We start from the raw sequence: 20,344 nt of genomic DNA on the forward strand, positions 1-20,344 counted from the left end.
ATTAAGTTTATTGATTGTCTGGGGACGGGGGACAGTGACATCTTTATATAGTGAGTTTTCTTATTTAAGAACATGGTATTTTTTTATGACATTCAGTAAGATTTTCTGGATTTTAATAAAAATATTTACGTATAATGTGGAACCTGCCTTTTCCTTGTCAAATTATTCCTAGGAATTTTAGGGCACCTGGGTGGCTCAGTTGGTTGAGCGACTGCCTTCAGCTCAGGTCATGATCCTGGAGTCCCGGGATCAAGTCCCACATCAGGCTCCCTGCTCAGCGGGGGGTCTGCTTCTCCCTCTGACCCTCTTCCCTCTCATGCTCTCTGTCTCTCATTCTCTCTCAAATTATTCCTAGGAATTTTATAGATTTTATTGTTATTGAGAATGGGACTCTGCATTTTTATTTTCTAATTGATTATTATTCTATTTAGGAAAGCCATGACTTTTTCGTAAATCTTGTACCTGATTGTGATCATATTACTGAACTATCTCATTACTTGTTTTGTTTTTTTTAAGATTTATTTATTTATTTGAGAGAGAGTGAGAACAAGAGAGATCACAGAGGGAGAGGGAGAAGCAGGGGGAGGGGCAGAGGGAGAAGCTGACTCCTCACTGAGCAGGGAGCCCAACTCAGGACTCAATCCCAGGACCCTGGGATCATGACCTGAGCCAAAGGTAGACACTTAACTGACTGAGCCACCCAGGCACCCCAGTTTGGTTCTTTTTTTTTTTTTTTAAGATTTTATTTATTTATTTGAGAGAGAGTGAGAACAAGAGAGATCACAGAGGGAGAGGGAGAAGCAGACTGCCTGCTGAGAGAGCCCGATTTAGGGCTCGATTCCAGGACCCTGAGATCATGACCTGAGCCGAAGGCAGATGCTTAACCGCCTGAGCCACCCAGGTGCCTCATCTCATTAGTTTTAATAGTTTTTTAGATGATTCTCTTGTATTGTTTAGAGAGTACTATTGCCCACCAATAAAATGGCAAATCTCTTTCTCTCCTTTTTCAATATGTATGCCTCCTGTTTATTATTATTATTGACTAGTTAACTCCAGTTCAATGTTGAATAGTATAAGTAGGAGTGTAAAATTTTTCCTCATTCCTGTCTTTAATTGGAATGCTTTAAAAGTATTGTTGTTACTTCCTGATAAAAACATTTTCTTCAACTAAGGAATATTTCTTTTATTCTTAGCTCAGTAAGAAATGGTTTTGTTGATGTTCACTGTTTTATTTAGCTTTAATAAAAACTAATGATAAATTTTAATACATGATTTTTCAGCATATGCTTCATTTTATTGCCCTTTTAATAGTCAACTATGTTAATAGATTTTTTGATGACAATAAACTTGATTAGCTAGAATAAATCCTACTGTGCCATGATATATGATCTTTTAACACTGAATTCAGCCCGTTAATAATCTATTTAAGACCTTATTGAGAACTGTAAAAGGTCTGAGATTTCTTTTTCCTTGCTTGCAAGCTAATGAGTTCGTTTGCAATAGCATCACACAAGCTGCCAGAATACACGAGACTCCTGGGCCAAAGACAAAGGACTTAAGTATTACGTTCCCATTGGTTTCCTTTGCCCCACAAATCCCACAGGGACAACACAGGTGGATCCTATACACGCAGCCAACTTGCTTCACAGCCAAGAAACTCTGGGCTTCAGGAATTGGAATCTATTATAAAGGGAAGTAAGCAAAACTACATTGTTTTCATCATACTTGAAGCAAAACTACTCTCTATTCCAGATGGAGGTTCTATTGCTATCTTCCAAGGCTGTTCACTATACAAACATCTTCGAAAATACAGTCTGGAGCAAAAGGGTAGTTAGCACCTCTGTTTGCAAGACTCTGTGGAGCAAAACAAGCTCCACAGAGTCCGTCTTCTAGTGGGCTTTTGTCTGCATTGGCATCTATTTGTAAGTGAAATCTCTGTATGGTTTTCTTTTGGAGTTATCCAGTTTAAGAGGTATCAGGATCTTGCTGGCTTCATGGAACAAATTAATAAGTTTTCACATTTGTACATGTTTAAAAGTAACATGGGGATAATACGGTCTTTGAAACATTGGTAGAGCTTACTCATAAATCTGTCTTGGCCTAGGGCCTTTCACTGATGCAGATTTTTGACTACTATTCAAATTTCTTCTATGGGTATTGGTCTATTCAGGGCTTCTACCTCTTTCGTATCAGTTTTATTAATTGATATATTCCTAGAAAATTTTCCATTTCATCTTGATTTAAGTGTTTACTGTAATACAGCATTCACGATGCAGGAATTTACTCTTTTATGCTACTTTTTATTTTTCATTTTTTAATTTTTTAAAAGATTTTATTTATTTACTTGACAGAGAGAGAGAGCACAAGTAGGCAGAGTGGTACACAGAGGGAGAGGGAGAAACAGGCTCCCCACTGAGCAGAGAGCCTGATGTGGGGCTCGATTCCAGGACCCTGAGATCATGACTTGAGCTGAAGGCAGATGCCCAACTGACTGAGCCACCCAGGCCCCCCATGTTACTTTTTAAATGGGGAACATTGTAGAGCTTTATTTTCTGGGCGGAACATAATTTTAAATCTGGCTTAATTTACTGATAAGGATACAGTTAGCAGAGAATTTTCATTCAGTGTGTTAGCTTGGACAGACGACTGAGGCTGTAGTAATTTACTAGGTAGACTCTCGTAAATCTGAATTAATTTTAACCCACACTAAATAATATTGAGATACCAGAAACCCGTGGCACAAGAAAGATGCAAGATTGATTATACTTTTCATATTCACGTTTAGTTTTCCAGTTAGGTGAGTATAAAAAGTGAAGGGCTGGATAAGGCAGTATATTATTATAAACCTAATCTGATAATTAATAACAGTATTCTAGATGTCTCTACTAGAGAAAATCAATATAGCCTTTGATATCTGATGTGGAAGTATTTATTGCACAATATTTTTCTTCATTCACTAAACAGAAAATTAGAAATGATTTGCTCTCAACTGGCAGGGATAGCGATGGACCTTTACAATTCTACCTAGGATATATACTAATTCTCTAAGCACATACCTCAGGTTCTATGGGCTGCTAACTTTACCATTTTACCGTCTCACAGGACATCATGCTAGTACTCTCCACTAGTGATATAACAATAATGAAAAGCAAGAAGTAGCTATTCATACCTGTTTTTATACGATATACATATGGGAGAAAGCAAAAAAATAAACCTTCAAAAACGTATAGGGCCGCTACCTAATGAAGTTTCCATAGGACATAATCTGCAGCATGACAAAATATCCACCCCAAAGTGACAAACAAGTCTGAGTAATCTGTACCCTCTATAACTAAAAAAGAAGCCCAACACATGATGGGTCAACATAAGGTTCAACCCTACTCCAAGGGTGAGCCTACGATCTGACATCTTTAAGTGGAGCTCAGAGAAAGAGAAAGCTCTCTAGTTTGCCCCAAAGTGGATCATGAGTAGCTCTACTTCCCTGTCTCAATGCTTGATGTGTCCAAAGCAGATTAGAATGTGTTATGGAGCTTATGGCAAGCAGTTGCAGGAGGATGCTTGAAGTTACTAAAATTTTAGAACAAAAGTGTGTGCCACTCAGTATGTAACTCTTCTTGAAAGATGCAGCTCCTGTCCTATGGGTGAAATTTGGTAGACACTTAATACCCAACCGTGGAGAATCAGTTGATGATGGGACCTGAGCCACCCATCATGGATTGAGTGCTATCAGTTCTAACTGAAGTGTTAGGCTTGCTCACGAACAACCCTTCAAGTTGCAATGAAAGACACAGAGCAGGGATTTGGCAGGGAGTAGGCCTTGTGAAGTGGGCTTCTTGTGGAGGCATAAGAAGCTACATGGGTGGAAGTACATACCCTCTAAGTGTGAGCAACATGGCCCCAAGGGAAGTTGATTGAGGATAAAAAAAAACAACCCTTAGGCCTGAGTAACAGATGGCTATGCACAATACTCCAGCATCAACCAAAAGTGTCTGATTTCATCCTTACACCTCCACACAGGAGGGGCCCTGAAAGATGGTAGAGAAAGGAAATTCTCCCCAAAAGACAAAATTTCAAGAAATAGATCTCATGGTCGGCTTTGCCTGAAGAAGAAAAGGTCTGGGAGGAGAACCTTATTGGTTCTTTTCTTTAAAAAAAAATTTTTTTTGAGATTTATTTATTTGAGAGAGGGAGAGAGAGCATGGGGCGGGGGAGGGGGGGAGGGTGAAGGACGAGGCAGAGGGAGAGAGAATCTCAAACAGACTCTTGCTAAGCGCACAGCGAGGAGCCCAACACCGGGCTCAATCTCACGACACTGAGATCATGACCTGAGCAGAAACCAAGAGTCCATCACTCAACCGACTGAGCCACCCAGGCACCCCTACCTTACCGACTCTTGCTAACTGACTACATGGATAGCGGGCATAGTAGGATCAGTCCTAGTGGCTTCCAAGGCAGATTTTGGGAGTGAGGCCATAAGTGCTGGGGAGTGAAGAGAGCATGAACTAGAATCCTTGTCCTTAACCAGCACTTTTATTATGTTCTAAGGACCACAGTTGCTTAGATTTACCTAAATGTTCACCACTTTCTTTGCTCACCTTCTTCTCTTAGATTTCTTCACAGATATTCTCTTTTTTGCTAAAGTAAATCATAGAGATGTTCTTTCAGTTCTCTGGCCGTGCACTCCCTCGGCCTTTATTTATATAGAAATACTTCATTTTGCCCTTGTACTTGAAAGATAGTAGGTTTTCAGGACACAGATATCTAGGTGGACAGTTGTTTCTCTCAACCCTTTAAGGACGTTATTGAATATCTTTGGGCTTCTGGTATCAGCTGTCTGAGTAAGTGTCTCTCCTCTGGAGAGGATCTCGCACCAGCCCCTTCTTCTGCTTTACCTATCTCCACAGCCAGGACCACGAGTGTAGACAAGTCCAGGCTCCTGATTCACACAGAAACCAACCAGTGCTCATCCTTGAGTGTAGCTGCCGTGCTCTAGGCTGTGCCCTGTGGGGACCTATCCATGGTACCTACCACCATCTGTACCTGCAGGACACACAGATCCGCAACCCCTTCTCAAGGAATAGAGTGCATATACCATACATCAAACACCACCACCAGTGGTCCTGGGGCAGCATCTGCAATCCTATCCTCTCACCTGTGTAGCTCTTCTCACCCTTGTGTCTCCAGCCCAGAGCACAGGGCCTAACGCAAAGTAGCTGCTAAGAAATATTTATTAAATGATTAAATTAAATCTTTCACCCACATTCTGACACCTCCCCGATTTACACAGCCAGCCTGGCCCTGCTCCCTAATTTCAACCTAAGGGCTCCAGTTTCTGCTGTAAAGTTCCTCTTGGGTCACCCACCGACAGTCCCTCCTCTTCTGGAACGTCCTGATCCGGTGAACCCCTCACCCCATTACTTCAGGCAGAACCCCAACAGTCATCTTGGAGTCTTCCTTCTCCCCCAGCCACCACTCTCAGGAAATCACAAATCCTCCCCTTCCTACTTCCTAAATGTCTCTGAGACCTCCCTCTGTTTTCTTCCCTGTAATTCTTGCCCTACTTCACATTTCCATTACCTCCTGCTTGTTTTTCTATAGTAGCTTCTAGAAGGGTCTCTCTTAGGAGATCTTGTCCTTCCAGAGGATTCTCCAAAAGAACGCTATTTGAAATAAAGACATCGTTTTGTTTTTTTTTAAATTTTATTTATCCATTTGAGACAGAGAGATACAGAGAGAGAGAATATGAGGGGGAGGGTGGGGGACAGACCACCCGCTGAGCTGGATCCCAGGACCCAGAGATCATGACCTGAGCTGAAGGCAGAAGCTTAACCATCTGAGCCACCCAGGTGCCCCACAAACATCATTCTTAAAATGAAATTTGATTCATTCTTATCTGTTTGCTCTGCCTAATTCTATTCTATGGATGGGCTTTATCAGATTCTAGATTCACCTTGTACCTCCTCCACTGCCTTTCCTCGCCTGGAATTGCTGAGTTCCACCTGCCTCCAAGTGCAGCTTCTCTCTGTTCCCTATAGGAGTCATGGCCTCTCATTTCCAGGCCCCGACTCTGCTTCCACACCCCCCCAAACACCTGTGTCCTCCTTCTCTGTTCTCTTCACATCAACAACTCCTACTCAGGTCAGGGTTGGGGCCTCTCCCAGAGATTCCCAGGGCACCCCACACTTCTCTGATCAAGGCACTTGTCACCCCGCTGTTCTCCCCTCTCTGTAAGCTATCCTTACAGAGACCTTGATTTTAGCATGTCTCCTAGTAGGTATAGGAAGTGGTTAGTGAAAATTGCTGAGTAGAAGAAAGGACACTAAATTTGGAAGCATCAGAATGAACTGTAATGCTGACCTTTGGAGGAATCTTAGCACGGAAGATGCTGGAAAAGAGGATTATTTGCCACACAAGTGCCAGCCCCCGCTATGACTTCATCAATGGTAATAATCCTATAATGGTAGGACACATACATTCTCGGTAGTTCCTGATCCAGAAAATGTAGATACAGCAGGACATCGGCACATCCCCTGAGCAGACAGGGGAAGTTGCTGGGGTTCTGTGGCTGACATTGCTATTGTGTGTGGCAGTCACTGTTGTTAATCGCACGGAAGGAAGGTTTTATAAAGTCTGCTGAAGTCGCAATTCTTTGGCCCTAACCGCCAGTACGCAAGGAGGTGTGCAGGGTAAAGTGGCTTCGGGTGTTTTCCCCTTTCCCAAGCCCAGTAAAGGAGAGAACTTGAAAGTCTTCTGGCTGAAAGGAGAGCTGGGGGCAGCTGATGCCTGCTGATCAAAGACTGCAGGTGTTTGGCTGAGACTCCCGTTGCCAGGAGAACGCAGGGGAGGTAGGAAGGCAGGGAGGGGAAGTGATGTGTGGGGAGATGGGGAAGGCTGGATTCTAAATCCAGGCTGAACATAACAAAAATTCTTGGGGTTTTGCCCGTTTAAAACTGAAGGAGAAAGACAACTTTTTTCATTTTATGTACTGAGTGATGCCACGATTGGCAAGTGAGGTATACCATGAATAAGTCTTGGGAAAGTGGCTGCTCCATGCCTTGGTTTCCCCAAACGGGAAGGAGGAACAATGTGCTTTTCTCATGAGATCAGTAGGACAATCATTTCACTCGAACATAGGCTTTCTTTTTAAAATAGGAGGAGACAGACATGAATGGGGTCAACTGAGAATGTCCACCCTGGTCCCTGTTCCTCTGCTCACCCCTCACCCCCAGAAATTATCTTATTAACATAATGCTTTTGTTTTATTTTTAGGTCAAAGATTTAGTTAAGATGGGAAGAATAATGTACAAAAGGCAGACTGAGGGGAGTTGGTGGAAGTGGTGAGGGTTAGATGCTCAGGGACAACTGCTCTGAAGACTGGCCTTTGAGCAGAAGCCTGACATGATCTGGGGCATTAAGCTTTTGCCCCAGAAGGGATAACTGCAAAGACCCTAAGACAGAATAGTCTGGAATGTCTCAGGGGCTCCAAGCAGTGAATGGCTGGAGCCAAGTAAAAGGGGGATATGGGGAGAGAGGCGGGAACTAGTTCATGCCGGGCCTCGGGAGAGCTTTGGAGTTTGCTAGTAATAGAAGTTACAGAAAGGTGCTAAGCAGGAAAGCAATATAATCGTTATCTATTGTTTAAAAGATGACTCCGGCTTCCAAGTAGAGAATGAGCTCAGAACAGCAGGGACGAAGGCAATGTGAACAGCAGGGAGCCGGGGGTCGAGGCCCAGAGACCAGTTAGGAGGCTGCCCCGCCTTCTGGGCACAGACCTGGTACCACAGGTGAACTGGTGTGAGGTCATGGGCTGGAAACCAATTTTGAATACCAGAGCCAGTTCTTGTCCCAGGCTTGGATGTGGGCTGGGAGGCAAACCGAGGAAGCAAAAGAAGAATTGGTGGGTGTTCAGTACACTTATGCACTGAGTGACCCATGAACTGGAGTCCTTGAAGATGTGCCTTCCCCTTTCTGGTGAGACTTCCTCTGGCCCCGGCGGTGGCCGGCTGCTTGCCAAGCTTCGTATGCTGTTTTCACCCTTCTGGAATATGAGGCTAATAATACTCAGCCTCCGAAGCCATTGGGCAAACAAGTGGATAATACTGCCCTCAGACTGCGGAGAGACAAGTGGAGGCTTGGAGTGGATGCTAAAGCCCTTCTGGAGGCTACTGGGGGGCAAGCACACAGATGCAATACAAAATAGATACATTAGTCCTCTCAGCGGCCCTGTGAAGCCGGGATTGCTTTTGTCCATTTTGCCGAGGAGAAGACTGAGTCCCTGGGAGTTTGTGCGTCTGGCCACAGTCAGACCAGCGCCTGTGAGCCGGCCCAGGTGAGGAGAGTTGGAGGTGGCCAGTTACGGAATGGGGTCAGTTGGCATCATCCTTGGAGATGAGAAGGGAAGGAGATTCTCTTGCTTGTGAATGCTCCCCGCCTTCCTGATCCTAGCATGGAGGCTGTGCTTTGCTTAATGCATTTCAGGAGGGTAAACCTGGGGAGGAGAAAACCCCACCACAATGGTAGCCTCCAACCTCCTTTGAAGTGTTGGGCAGGGCACCTGGGCGGCTCAGTCGGTTAAGCGTCTGCCTTCGGCTCAGGTTGTGATCCCAGGGTCCTGGGATCGAGCCCTGCGTCAGGGTCCCTGCTCAGCAGGGTGTCTGCTTCTTCCTCTGCAAACCCCCTCACCCCACCCCCCCACCCCCCGTGATCTCTCTCGAATAAATAAATGAAGTGCAGGGCAAAGAAGCCCCTCTCTGCTTTTGGGGGGTGGTGCTGAAAGCTGGCAACTAGGGGTGCTGACAGGAGCACCGTGCTCGGGGAGGGAGCTCCTTCCAGCTGGTCACCACAGCCTGTGGCCACGAAGGGAGTGCCACTTGACCACAGTTGCTTCAGCCGCTTCCATCGGTCAGTCCAGAAGCCCCTCCGCTTTGAGTAACAGCCTGGTCCTTGTCTTCCAGCACAAGCCGCAAGACGGGGAAGGCGGGCAGGGGCGACAGACTCAGGCGGGACTCGGGGAACTGTCGGCTGCTCTTTCCGAAGGTTAAGCCACGCTTTGTCCCTCCCTGGAGGCTGGCAGCCGGGTGGGAGAGCGCAGGCTGACCCTGTAGATCCTCCCTACCCTGTGCACCTCTGGCCTAGCCCTGCCTCTGGTGAGGCGACGTGCTTGCTAAGGGTCCGGGTGGGTCTGAGTCATCTGAATGTCCTCAGTGCCCAGCACAGGGCCTGCTGCTCAAAGGGATTTGCTGAGCCGCTCTATACATTCCCTGAGTCCAAGGTTCCAAACCAGTGTCTCCAACGTCTGGCTTCCCTCGCAGCTTCAGAGCCCAAGCTCTGGGCCTCTGACCTGGCTGCTGGCTGATCCTGTGCAGGAGGACATGTCAAGGAAAGGCAGCTTTCCTTCCCACTGCCAACCTCCCTGTGTCCGAGAAAAGGGAACCCCAGACGGGAAAACCAACCTCAGGGAGCATACAGAGGAAATGCCTCAAGGGAACATCACTGAGGGAGCAGGAGGCTGGCTTCTAAGCCCCCAAACCTGTCACCAACGAGTGTGGCCTTGGGCAAGTCACTTCACCTCTCTGTGCCTCTCCTTTCTCATCTTCAAAATGGTGAGACAATAGAGTAGTTTAAGGGCAGGGGGGTTCTGACATCAGATGACTTGATTTTGAATCTCCGTTCTACCACTTACCGGCAGCAACTACTTAGATTTTTGACCATGGCCCAGTTATACAAACTCTGTGGGCCTCAGGATTCTCGCTGGTGAAATGAATAACCACAGTGTCTACTTGGGGCACCTGGCCGGCTCAGTCGGGAGAGCACGCGACTTTTGATCTCGGGGTCATGAGTTGGAGCCCCACGATGGGGATAGAGTTTACTTAAAAACAAAAACAAAACAGTGTCTACTTCATAGAGTTGTTGTGTTAAGATAGCTATTTTATATTTAATATATATCTTTATATATTTGAGGACAATGCCCAGCACTTAGCAAGTGAGTTATTATTATTGTAATGTTTGCCTTTTTTAAAATAATAAAGGGCTGCTCTCCAGGCCTCCCGGGGTTTTGGTGAGGATCCCCTGACATCTTGAATAAAAAAGCAGGGAGGAATTCAGTAGGTAGCTGGTCTTTTTGACCTTTTTTTGTTTTCGAAACTGACAGGAAATTCCTTCCTTCTCCAACGGTGCCCGCCACCCAGCCACGCGCCCCAGCTGACTGCTTTCCATGACAAAAGGGCCACGTTGGCGACCGGTTCTCTACCCCAGAAACCAGCAAATCCCTGCCTCAGGTAAACCACTGGGAGTTTCTTCTTAACAATCTCAAGGTTTAGCTACTACAGAAAACAAGAACCAGTTAGACGCTGCACACTTAGCCTTTTTCCAAGTTCTGGGCGGTCGCAGGGAGGGAGAGAAGCACAGTTTCAGTGACATTCCTCATGGCCAGAGCTTGACCCAGTTTGCCCTGGGACTTGACAGTGCCCTGGGGAGCTGGAGAAGTTGGGGTGCAAAGGCTCGTAGTTCTTGAAGCCTCTGGGTGCCCCCTTTCCTAGGTTTAAGAATGGGATAAAAGGGGGGGACCTAGGTGATTCAGTTGGTGAAGCATGTGGCTCTTGATCTCAGCTCAGGTCTTGATCTCAGGGCCATGAGTTCAAGCCCTGCCTTGGGCTCTGTGCTGGGTGTGGAGCCTACTTAAAAAAAAAAAAATGGGATAAAGGTTCTCAAAGTACTGAGAAGGAAACCTGAATCCGGTTTATTAGTTTTTAAAATTCTTCTCTGCCTCTGTTTTATTCTGGAAGGTACATGAGATTCTAGAAGGCGTGGAAAGCAGCTGTAGATCCCAAATGGCCTCAGCCTGGGCTGCAACTCGCCATCAGCCCCCGGTCCCCGGCCACCCCAGAGAATGAAGGGCACTCATCTATATGCCTCGGGAGCACATCTTTCCCTCTGCACTGTCCTGAACAACGGAAAGTGAAATCTCACACAGATCCAGAATTTCTGACCTGGTTCCCAGGCAGAAAGTGTCACAGATGCAGGAAATTGGTGCCAATTGGGAGGGCTGGTGCAGACTTTGACCTGGAAACATCACCCACACAGGCAGCTTCGTCCCTCTGCCTCTCTCCCATGCCCAGCAGGAGGCAGCTCCCTGATGGAGACTGGTCCTGCGAGTGGAGACCGAGTCACCCTGCTGCCCTCTCTAGTGGTTCAGCGGGAGATTGAAAGGGATTCTTCTCTTCGCCTTTGTTCTCATAAACGCCATTGTTCTGGCATTTAGTATCAACCACTCAGATCTAGATACTTCCAAACACAGGTTACTCAAGTTCTTTTTACATGTCTTTCTTTCCAAGAAATCCCTCTGCCTGTCCCCATCCCCCTCCCACCCCACCCGGCCGCCCGTGCCAAAAAAATAACCCAGGTAATTTATTGTTGGTCAATACTACTCCAGCCTAGGTCTCTGTTAGTAGAAATAAACAGATGCCAAGAAGGAAGCTACCATAAGAATCTATAATCAGCAACTCAAATATTGAAGGAAATCGACCTCCAGTGTGACAGGGCAAACCGGTGGATCTGTTTTGAGAAATGCCTCAGTTGCCAGCCTGCTCCAGCTCACAGCTGATTTTCCTTAGGGCAAAAGGCATCTATAGGACAGAAACTGTCCTATACCGGAAACCCAGTGGCCCAATTCATTCAGGGCTCAACAACGCCCTAGCACTTAGGACTTTGTGTGGGGGAGTAAGGAAGCAGCTTTCCTTGTTGGCAAATTGTGGGTGTCAGTCTGGATCAGTGCTTCTCCACCAGGATTGATTTTGTCCCACCCCACCCCACCCCACCCAAGGACATTTGTCATTGTCTGGAGATACTTTTGGTTGTCACATGTGGCCCGGGCCAGGAGGAGAGGTGGTGCTTCGAGTATCTAACGGGTAGAGACCAGGGATGCCGACTATCCTGTGATGCACAGGGTAGCCTCTCCAACCCATTACCCAGCCCCAAATATCACAAATTTCTAGGCTGAGGCCTAGAAACCCTAGTCTAGAAACCTCAACTTTCAGGTTTCTTCTAGGAGCCCAGTTCAATGGTTTCCTCCCTATTTCCTTGGAACTAATGGGCCACCTGTGGCCCTCAAGGGGGCTGTCCCCACACCCAAGGCTGCAGAGCCCCACCCGAGGACTGCTGCCAGCTGGTTGAGACGTTCCAGCACCATTTCATTCTGGAACAGAAATTGTCTGTGCACTTTGATCTAAGACAGAACTGTTACTCTGCTAAAAATCATTAAAATGCTCACAGGCCTATAGACCACCCTCAAGGAGTAACCGTTGGTTCCAGCCTTTCGGATGTGGGCAGGTGGGACAAATCCAACAAAAAACCATTTGCTTTCACTCTCAACAAGGTCCCTATATATTGGCTTCAGTGTCAGGCCGCTCACACCTCTATTCCTTTAGAAGAAAGAAGCTGAAGACAGAAAAACAGAAATGCTTAAAAGTGGCCAAAAATCATCCCACTTAAGAGTTTATTTCATGTGATTCTCAGCATGCAGTGTACTTTCTGGGGAAAAAAATTTTTGTCCCAGTTCACATTATAAATTAATTTACAAATATAGAATTGTGTTAGAAACAATATTTATAAAAGTCCATGACGATTTTTCACATAGAAAAATATCCATAGAAACTGGTTTTTGTACACACAATTTGGGGGTAGGTAGTCTCTTTGGTTGTCTTTCTCCGTAATATTTAAAAAGTAATGGTGATGTTGTTATTTATACTCAGTAAACTGTTTAAAAAATAATTTTCTGTATTGTATATTTCAAAATAAAAATTTAAGAGTAATGCTGTGAGTCCCAGAAAAGAATATACAGGGAAAAGTTAAAAATTTTTAAAAATGGGTGTTCCTTTTTCTAAAAAAAATTAAATCCCCAAACCAACAATGTCCCTATCAAAGACCCAACAACATGGTACAAAGGCAATTCAGGGCATTATGTTCATCTTAATGGAGGCTGTTCCAATAAATCAACAATTATCCACATTTTAATTAGCACCTCTTATATTAAGTTCAAACAGTGGCTGAGTATCTGCCATGGACCAGACACTCTGCTGGGCCCTGGGAGGGTGACCATATACACTATTCAAATGAAGATACCTCTTGAGAAGTAAAAGGGAGTGCTAAAAATAAAAATTTTGACAACAAATGGTTTATTAAGAAACTATAAAAATTCCACTTAAAAACTATTTTTAATTAAATTCTAATATTTTGTTTTAAAAAATGAAAAATCCAGGACACATGCTAAAAGGGCTAAGACATCAAGTTAACGAGGACCATGGTCACCCCGGACCTCAGGCGTATGGCAGCAGAATGCAGACGTGGTGTCTGTCCTGCTGCTCAGGGCAACATCTCAAGTGATAATTTCAATCAGAAATCTTTGGTCAAATGAGATCGAGTTCATTCCTACCCCCTTGACGCTATGTCTGCCTATGGACAATGGCACCTTCGTCTGTCAGGACCACAACAGATCTTCCAGCACCAGTTCTGGAACCAGACTGCCTGGACCCGATCCTGGCTCCACACCTTACCACCTGTGTGACCTTGGGGGAGACACCTGACATCCTGGAGTTACACTGCCCTCACACAGAAGATGAGGGGTAGTAACCATACCTATCTCCCAAGGTTGTTGTGAGGATTAAATGATCTAATACACGTCGAGTGTCTGTCTGAAATAGCGCTCGGCACCCAGGGCTTGCTTAGGCAGTTTCGCCGCTGTGAGTATCTACCATGGCCCAACATGGAGCCTAAGCAGAGGTGATGTGTGAGCCAGATATAGCTCAGAGGATTTGTGGTATGTCCTAGTGCAGGATTTAAAAAAACTTTAATTAGTGGCAAAAAAAAAAAAAAAAAAATGGAGGTTTCCTATAAAAATCCAGATATCTGACTTTTCTAGAAAAATCAGGATGCTGCCAGGCAGGAAATTAACTAAACGGCCCATAGCAGCCTTTAGCTGGTCAGTCCCGGCCATTCCCTTACCTGCTTCAATGGTCAACCGCTGCCTTTTTCCTACCCGATAAACTTCATTCTTTCGTTTTTTTGGCTGGCCCTTGGACACATCTGAGCTCAGAACCCTGCCGTACAGTGACGGACAAAACAGACATGGTATGGTCCCTGCCCTCACAGGGCTCACAGGCACTGTCCCGAACAGAGTGAGGTGGCGTTCTCTCCAGAGAAACCTGGAAAAGCTTGCGGGACTGTAGGAAGAGTTATCTACTATTCCCATCGGGCCACAGGAGCACCTGGGACTCCGGAGGAATGCAGAATGCCACCTGCTGCCCCAGACCTAGGGCCTGGAAATCTGCATTTCACAAGATCTCAGGTGTGCGTATTCAAGTCCGAGGGGCGGCTGTCCTAGACCTCGGAGCCCTCGCGGGGGTAGATGAGGCTGTTGACCATGCTGAAGTTGTAGAAGGAGCTGCCGAACGGGCTGCTCTGACCCCCTCCGGTGCTGGCGGGGAAGGGGCTGTAGTAGGAAGACCTCTGGCTGCTGCTGTTGCTGGCGCCGTGACTCAGCGGCAAGCTGTCCGGCGGGGCTTCGGGGATGGAGCTGGCGGGGAACGTGCTGCTGGAGGCCAGGGGCGCCCCCTGGATCCCTAGGTGGCGGCCGCCGGGGACAGCCCGCGGGGCGCTCCCGCTGCTGCTGACACTCAGGGTGCTCAGGCTGCTGAAGAAGGTGTTGAGGCAAGGGGCAGAGGTGAGCAGGGATCCTCCCGGGGACGAGGCAGTACTCTTGGTGCCCTCGGGAGGCTCTGGGGACTGGGACGGCCTTAGCAACGCGGAGGGGCTGTCTCCTTCGGGCTTGCCGCCCACGCCCGACCCCAATCCGGAGGCGAGCCCTTCTTCCGATTTTGTGGTCCCTGCAGCCACCGTGGAGGGGCCGCTGGCTTCGGAGCGGCGCTTCCGCTTCCGACGGAAGTTCCCGTTGTCAAACATTTTCTCACAGTTTGGATCCAGGGTCCAGTAATTCCCTTTCCCTATGGAGAGGAGAAAGACACACAAGTTAGAGAAGGACCTAGTTCACGCCTGTGTAGTCAGCTTCAGTTCTGGAACGAGGAGCACAGACTCTCTCGTTAAATGCTGACCAGGATGCTCTGTCCACTCGACGGTTTTTTAAGTTTATCCTCTTGGGGAGATTTTAGTCCTCACCTTCAAGGAGAAATCTGGAACAAAGATGTTCTGGCCATTTCCACGCCCCCACCCCCACCCCCCCACAGCGTCTGCTACCTAAATCTTAAGACTTACTGCTAGGCCCAAGACACTTTTAATTACCCAACACCCTCCCCTCCAGATCCATACGCTGTGCCCTTGCAAAATCCTGGCGCTGCTTAAATGTGAACCTCCATTTCTTTATTTACAGAAGTAGGCATAAGAATAATACCCATTTCACAGATTGACTGCGAGGGTTAAACGGGGTCTCCGCACACCGTAAGCAGTGAAAAATCACTATCCGTTATCATTATTACTTGCTGAAAGGGTACAATATTTGCCCCTAAAACAAAACAAAACAAAAAAAACACCACTCCACTGGAGAAGGCAACCTCAAATACCCAATCATTTGTCTTACTAAACAAGAATTACAGAAGTTATTATTGAGCAATCAATTCTTTTAACAACATCTTGTTAAATAACATTGTTCAGGGTACAGGAAGCTCCTGGAATCTACCTCCCCTCATCACCTTGAGCAGGGGATGCCCTGCATCTCTGGCCATCTTTTCCCGCCCCCTGCAGATCTCAGACCAGAGCCTCAGGTAATGCATGCAGTGCCAGTCTTCTGCTTAAACAATTTCCCTCACTACTTAGCACAACTGAGGTAAAAAAGACCTATCATTTTCTCTCAATAGCTTTCATCACTTCTGGTAAATAGAAACCTTCGACGTGTGAAAGCACTGGTAAGCACTCATCTTGTAGGGTGCTTTACACGGACAACTTCAGTTGCTCCTCACAGCTCTGTGGAGACAGGCAATTATTAGTGCCTCCATTTTTCAGATGGGGAAACTGAGGAGCAGGCTGGTTAGTAACCTGCAGTATTCCCAGTTAGCAATAGGAGAGCCGGGATTTAAGCAGGCTGGCTCTAGACTCAGCATTCTTACCTAACCATTGTGTTAGGCTGCTTGCACAAACTAGCACACACCCCTCCAAACCCATTATCTTCATTAACACATTTTTTGCAAATAGTTGCCAAAAAAATTCTTATTCATACAACTACCAGCTAAATGATAGTACCTGCACCTGTAAGGATATTTATATTGTGACCCTTAGTACCAAATGCTTTGACAAGACACTAGCTAAAGACACCAACTTTTTAGGAAGTCCAAAAGAACATACATGACAATTAACATGATAATCTCAGGTGGTTTAGAGGCCAAATCGGGAAGCTTCATCTTGTAGAACTGTATGCCCTGTCCAATGCAGTAACCACTTGCCACACATGGCTGTGGGCACCTGAGAAGTGGGTAGTCCAAAATGCCATGTGGAATCAAACACACACAGGGTCTGAAGACTTAATACCAAAAAAGTAAATAAATGAAAAAGTATCTCAGTAATAATTTTTATATTTGCTATATGTTGAAACAATATTTTGGGTTACTTAAAATATTAAAAATAATTTCATCAGTTTCTTTTTACCTTCTTTAATGTGGCTACTAGAAAATTTGCTATCACACGTGATTTATACTGTATTTCTATTGGAAAGCACCACTCTAGAATACGTTCGGGGGTGGGGGGGGAACACTCCAGAGCATTTTACACAAACTCCTGGATCTCTGTAGCATGCAACTGAAACCATTTCTTCTCTTTTGCCCATCACACCTCTGTCCCCACCTCCCTGGTTCCAAGAGCCTTCTGAAAACCTCAAGTATAAACGTGTTTCTCTCCTTTTTGAGCTTTTCGTCGCCCCCTTTTTCTCAGGTAGAGGAAAACCACTCACAACACCCCACTGTAACCCAGTCCTCCTCACCCCGAGGGCTTAGATCAGAACGCAGCAAACCTGGGGTTTTCATTTTTACATTTCTAAATAGTTAAGGCACCAAAACCACGATTTGCAGGAGCCGGCTAAAGCTCTCTCATTCCTCTGGCCCTGTCTCATGATGCCCGTGCCACACTCCTCAATCATCTCTCTCCAGGTAGGCGCTTGTTTCATGAAGGAGACCGTGAGTCTTAGGAACCTGGCGCAGGAAGTGCATCCAGGGACAGCTCGAACGGCCTCGGTCTCTCACCACCTCTTCCGTGAAATGTGATGGGATTCTCAGCTCACTTGAATCCCTTTATAGTCGTCCCTTATCTGAGATCCCACGCGTGTACTTATTCCTAATCTATCTCCCTGTGCCTTGAACCCTCCCTTCAATCCGCATGATGACTACCACCCAGGGGTGGCGTCCCGTTTGAAGATACGGTCTTTTTCCTTTTTCTCTAACTGGCCAGGCTGTGCGCGCGCGCGCGCGCGTGTGTGTGGGTGGGTGCAGGTGTGTGTGTGGGTGGGTAGGTGTTAAGGGGCGAGCTCCACCCTCACCTGCTCCCCGCTCTGAGGATCCTCTGGTAGTTCTCTTTGTCCTCGGGCTTGCCCTCACCCCAGCCAGACGAGGTCCGAGGTTCGGGTGGTTGTTCCCCACCCCGGCTCCCATCCGCAGTTAGAGAAGACTCCGCGCGGAGCTCCAAGCCAGCCCCACACCGACGGGGCCCCTGCCCGGACGCCGCTCCCCCACCCTCCCCGGCCGGGAAGCACCTGTCCGGCGCCCTCACCTGGGTCGTCCTCGTCGCGGGGCACCTTCTTGAAGCAGTCGTTGAGCGACAGGTTGTGGCGGATGGAGTTCTGCCAGCCGGCCTTGCTGCGCTGGTAGAAGGGGAAGCTGTCGGCCACGAACTGGTAGATGTGACTGAGCGTGAGCTTGCGCTCGGGCGCGCTCTGAATGGCCATGGCGATGAGCGCCGAGTATGAGTAGGGCGGCCGCACCATCTTCATCAGGTCCTCGCGGCTGGCCATGGACAGCCAGCCCAGCTCGCCCGGCGCGGCGGGCCCCGCGGGCGAGGCGGGCGCTGCGGGCGCGGGCTGCGCGAAGGCCCGCTGCGCGCAGCCGAAGGTGCCGGCGGCGGGGGGCGGCTGCAGGAAGGGCCCGGCGGCGCCCCCGGGGGGCGGTGGCGGCGGCGGGGCGCCCAGGTACGCGGCGGCGGCGGCGGCGGCGGCGGCGGCGGGAGGGCCGCCCACGCCCGGCCCATTGAGCCACAGGTAGGGATTGGCGGCGGCGGCGGGCGGCGCGGCGTAGTCTGCCAGCCCGTAGGGCGCCCTGGCGGCCGGGGGGGCGCCCGGGGCGGCGGCGGCGGCGGGCGGGGGCAGGCCGGGCTGCGAGTACACGCCGAAGTTGTCGCCGCAGTAGAGAGCCATGTCGGGGGCCGTCGGCGGGTGCGGCGCGGCAGCCGCGGCGAGGGGCGAGCGGGGCTGGTCTCGCCGCTCGGGCGAGAGCATCCCTTTGGGGGCCCACCCCGCGGCCCCGCCTCGGCCCTCGCTGGGCTACCGGTGCTCGGGCAGGGGATCGGCGAAGGCGCGCAGAACGCCTGCGATTCGGCTTCTTATAACCGTCTGCGGCGCGGCTCCTCCCGGGCCGGCCCGGGGCTGGGCGGCGGCCCGCGGGCCCGGGCTCTCCACGCCCCCGCCACGCCCCACCTGCCCGCGCCACCCGGCGGAGCGCGCCCCAGCCCTCGCGCCGCCCGCCCCGCCCAGCCCCGCCCCGCCCCGCCCCCGGAGCCCCCCGGAGCCCCCCGGAGCCCCCCGACGCCCCTCCTCGGCCGGGCCGGAGCCCGGCGGGGCGGGCGGGAGGCCGGCGCAGGCCGGCGCCTCCAGGTTGAAGTCTAAAAGCACCTCATTCCCAGCCGACGCGGTCTTAGCCCGGGAAGAGAAATAAAAATAACGAATATTGAAACCGAGAGAAGATAACCCAAACACTACAACTGTTTTCTAAAAAGTCCCCAAGATGAGTTTGGGTGGCCGCTCAGACCACCTGCCTAACCCCCTGGGGTTTCCTCCCTCAAGCTTCTGCACCTTTTGTCATTGAGTTACTGGATTCACGGCCAGTCTCAATACATCGGCTTCTAGCCGAAAATAATAGACGTGATGAACAACTCTTTGGGGGTATACGGTAGATTTTATTACCGGGCATCCTTGGAGTGTCCCCTTCTCCCTGGGGATTCTGTGATGGGAGGGACTGAAATCGGTTTTTAATTTTTCTAACCGTGTCTCTAAACACATAACTATATGTTCGTTCACATTCGGGAAGTATTTGTTCATTTTAAGTCCGGTTTGTGTAGTCTTTTGGTGTGATTTGTTTTCTTCAAAAACAGAAGGGTGTGTGTTTTCAGAGACATTTAAATAAGTGGGTTCGGAATTAGCATTTTAAAGCCAACTGTAATTTAAACTGTGCCAGAAGCGCTCATTTACAAAAATGGTCTCAACGAATTATGGCATAGGACTTGCTTTCTACTTCTCTAAGTTTTGAAACGCGGTTCCTGCCTGGAAAAACAAGCGAAACAGGTAAAATACTGTGGCGATCCCGCGTGCCCCGCAATCATTAATCGCTCCGAACAACAGTAAAAAAATTGTTTCCTTTACAATTAAAATTATTCCTAAGTATGTTCTTAACAGGTGACAAGTCTGAGATTCTCACTTAAGGGAGAGGGGAGGGAAGAAAGCGCTTTTCTGTTTGCCAATTGCAGACGGACAGTTGAGAATATTTAATAATTCGGGAATCCACCCCCCTCCACTCCGCATTTATTTCATGATGTAAAGTTAGTTATGTATTTTACAGAAAACTATCATCTTCTGTTATCTCGGTTCTTAAAAAATGACATCCAGGGTTATTTGACTAGTAAATCGTGATACCGAAAATGCAAACCACAATTCAAAAGTAACTATTTTTCTCATCTTTTCTGGAAGCAGAAAAGAATTATTCTCACCTCAAAATTTAGTGCACTGTTTCTTTCAATCTCTTGGCAAATGCTATAGAATGGAATAGTGTTTAATTGTATTTTGATTTAAGGATATAATTTTTTCTTAATGTAGATAAGCACAGTGTTGTGTGTTTTTTTTTTTTCCTTCCCCAATAGTCTCAAAGTTGTTTTGTGACTTCTCTTGGGATGTTAATAAAGATGACAACTATAACCCAGGAAATTTGAAAGTAATTTTTGAATTAGTTAAAATGCACCAATTTAATGTTTGTTCTTAAGTTTAAAGGTCTAAACAAAAAAGAGAAAGTCCAAAATAAAAACTAGGAACCAAGATAGCAATAAATTAGAAAACTTTTGAAGCCATCTCCCCTTTTGTAATTGATGTCCT

The 20,344-nt window shown here is 47.8% G+C and overlaps 1 protein-coding gene across 1 annotated transcript; it reads right to left on the reverse strand.

Annotated features, from left to right (window-relative positions):
* Positions 1-13,255: 13,255 nt before the first annotated feature.
* On the reverse strand, positions 13,256-18,400 carry FOXI3 (forkhead box I3). The gene is made up of 2 exons (XM_006741166.2): positions 17,761-18,400; positions 13,256-14,996 (listed from the first exon to the last, which is right to left on the reverse strand). Exons 1-2 carry the CDS (start codon positions 18,398-18,400, stop codon positions 14,374-14,376), a joined length of 1,263 nt encoding a protein of 420 aa, XP_006741229.2. The 3' UTR covers positions 13,256-14,373.
* Positions 18,401-20,344: the final 1,944 nt, after the last annotated feature.

Source organism: Leptonychotes weddellii, chromosome 10, assembly GCF_054177405.1.
Source record: "Leptonychotes weddellii isolate Sample4059 chromosome 10, ASM5417740v2, whole genome shotgun sequence".
In the NCBI taxonomy this organism is placed as follows: Eukaryota; Metazoa; Chordata; class Mammalia; order Carnivora; family Phocidae; genus Leptonychotes; species Leptonychotes weddellii.

Bases quoted from the DNA above. Each gene is read 5' to 3' on its own strand.
- FOXI3 (XM_006741166.2), bottom strand. From the start codon at position 18,400: ATGGCTCTCTACTGCGGCGACAACTTCGGCGTGTACTCGCAGCCCGGC. The intron at 14,997-17,760 runs GTGAGGGCGCCG...TCCTCTCCATAG, and splicing joins CCGCGACGAGGACGACCCAG to GGAAAGGGAATTACTGGACC.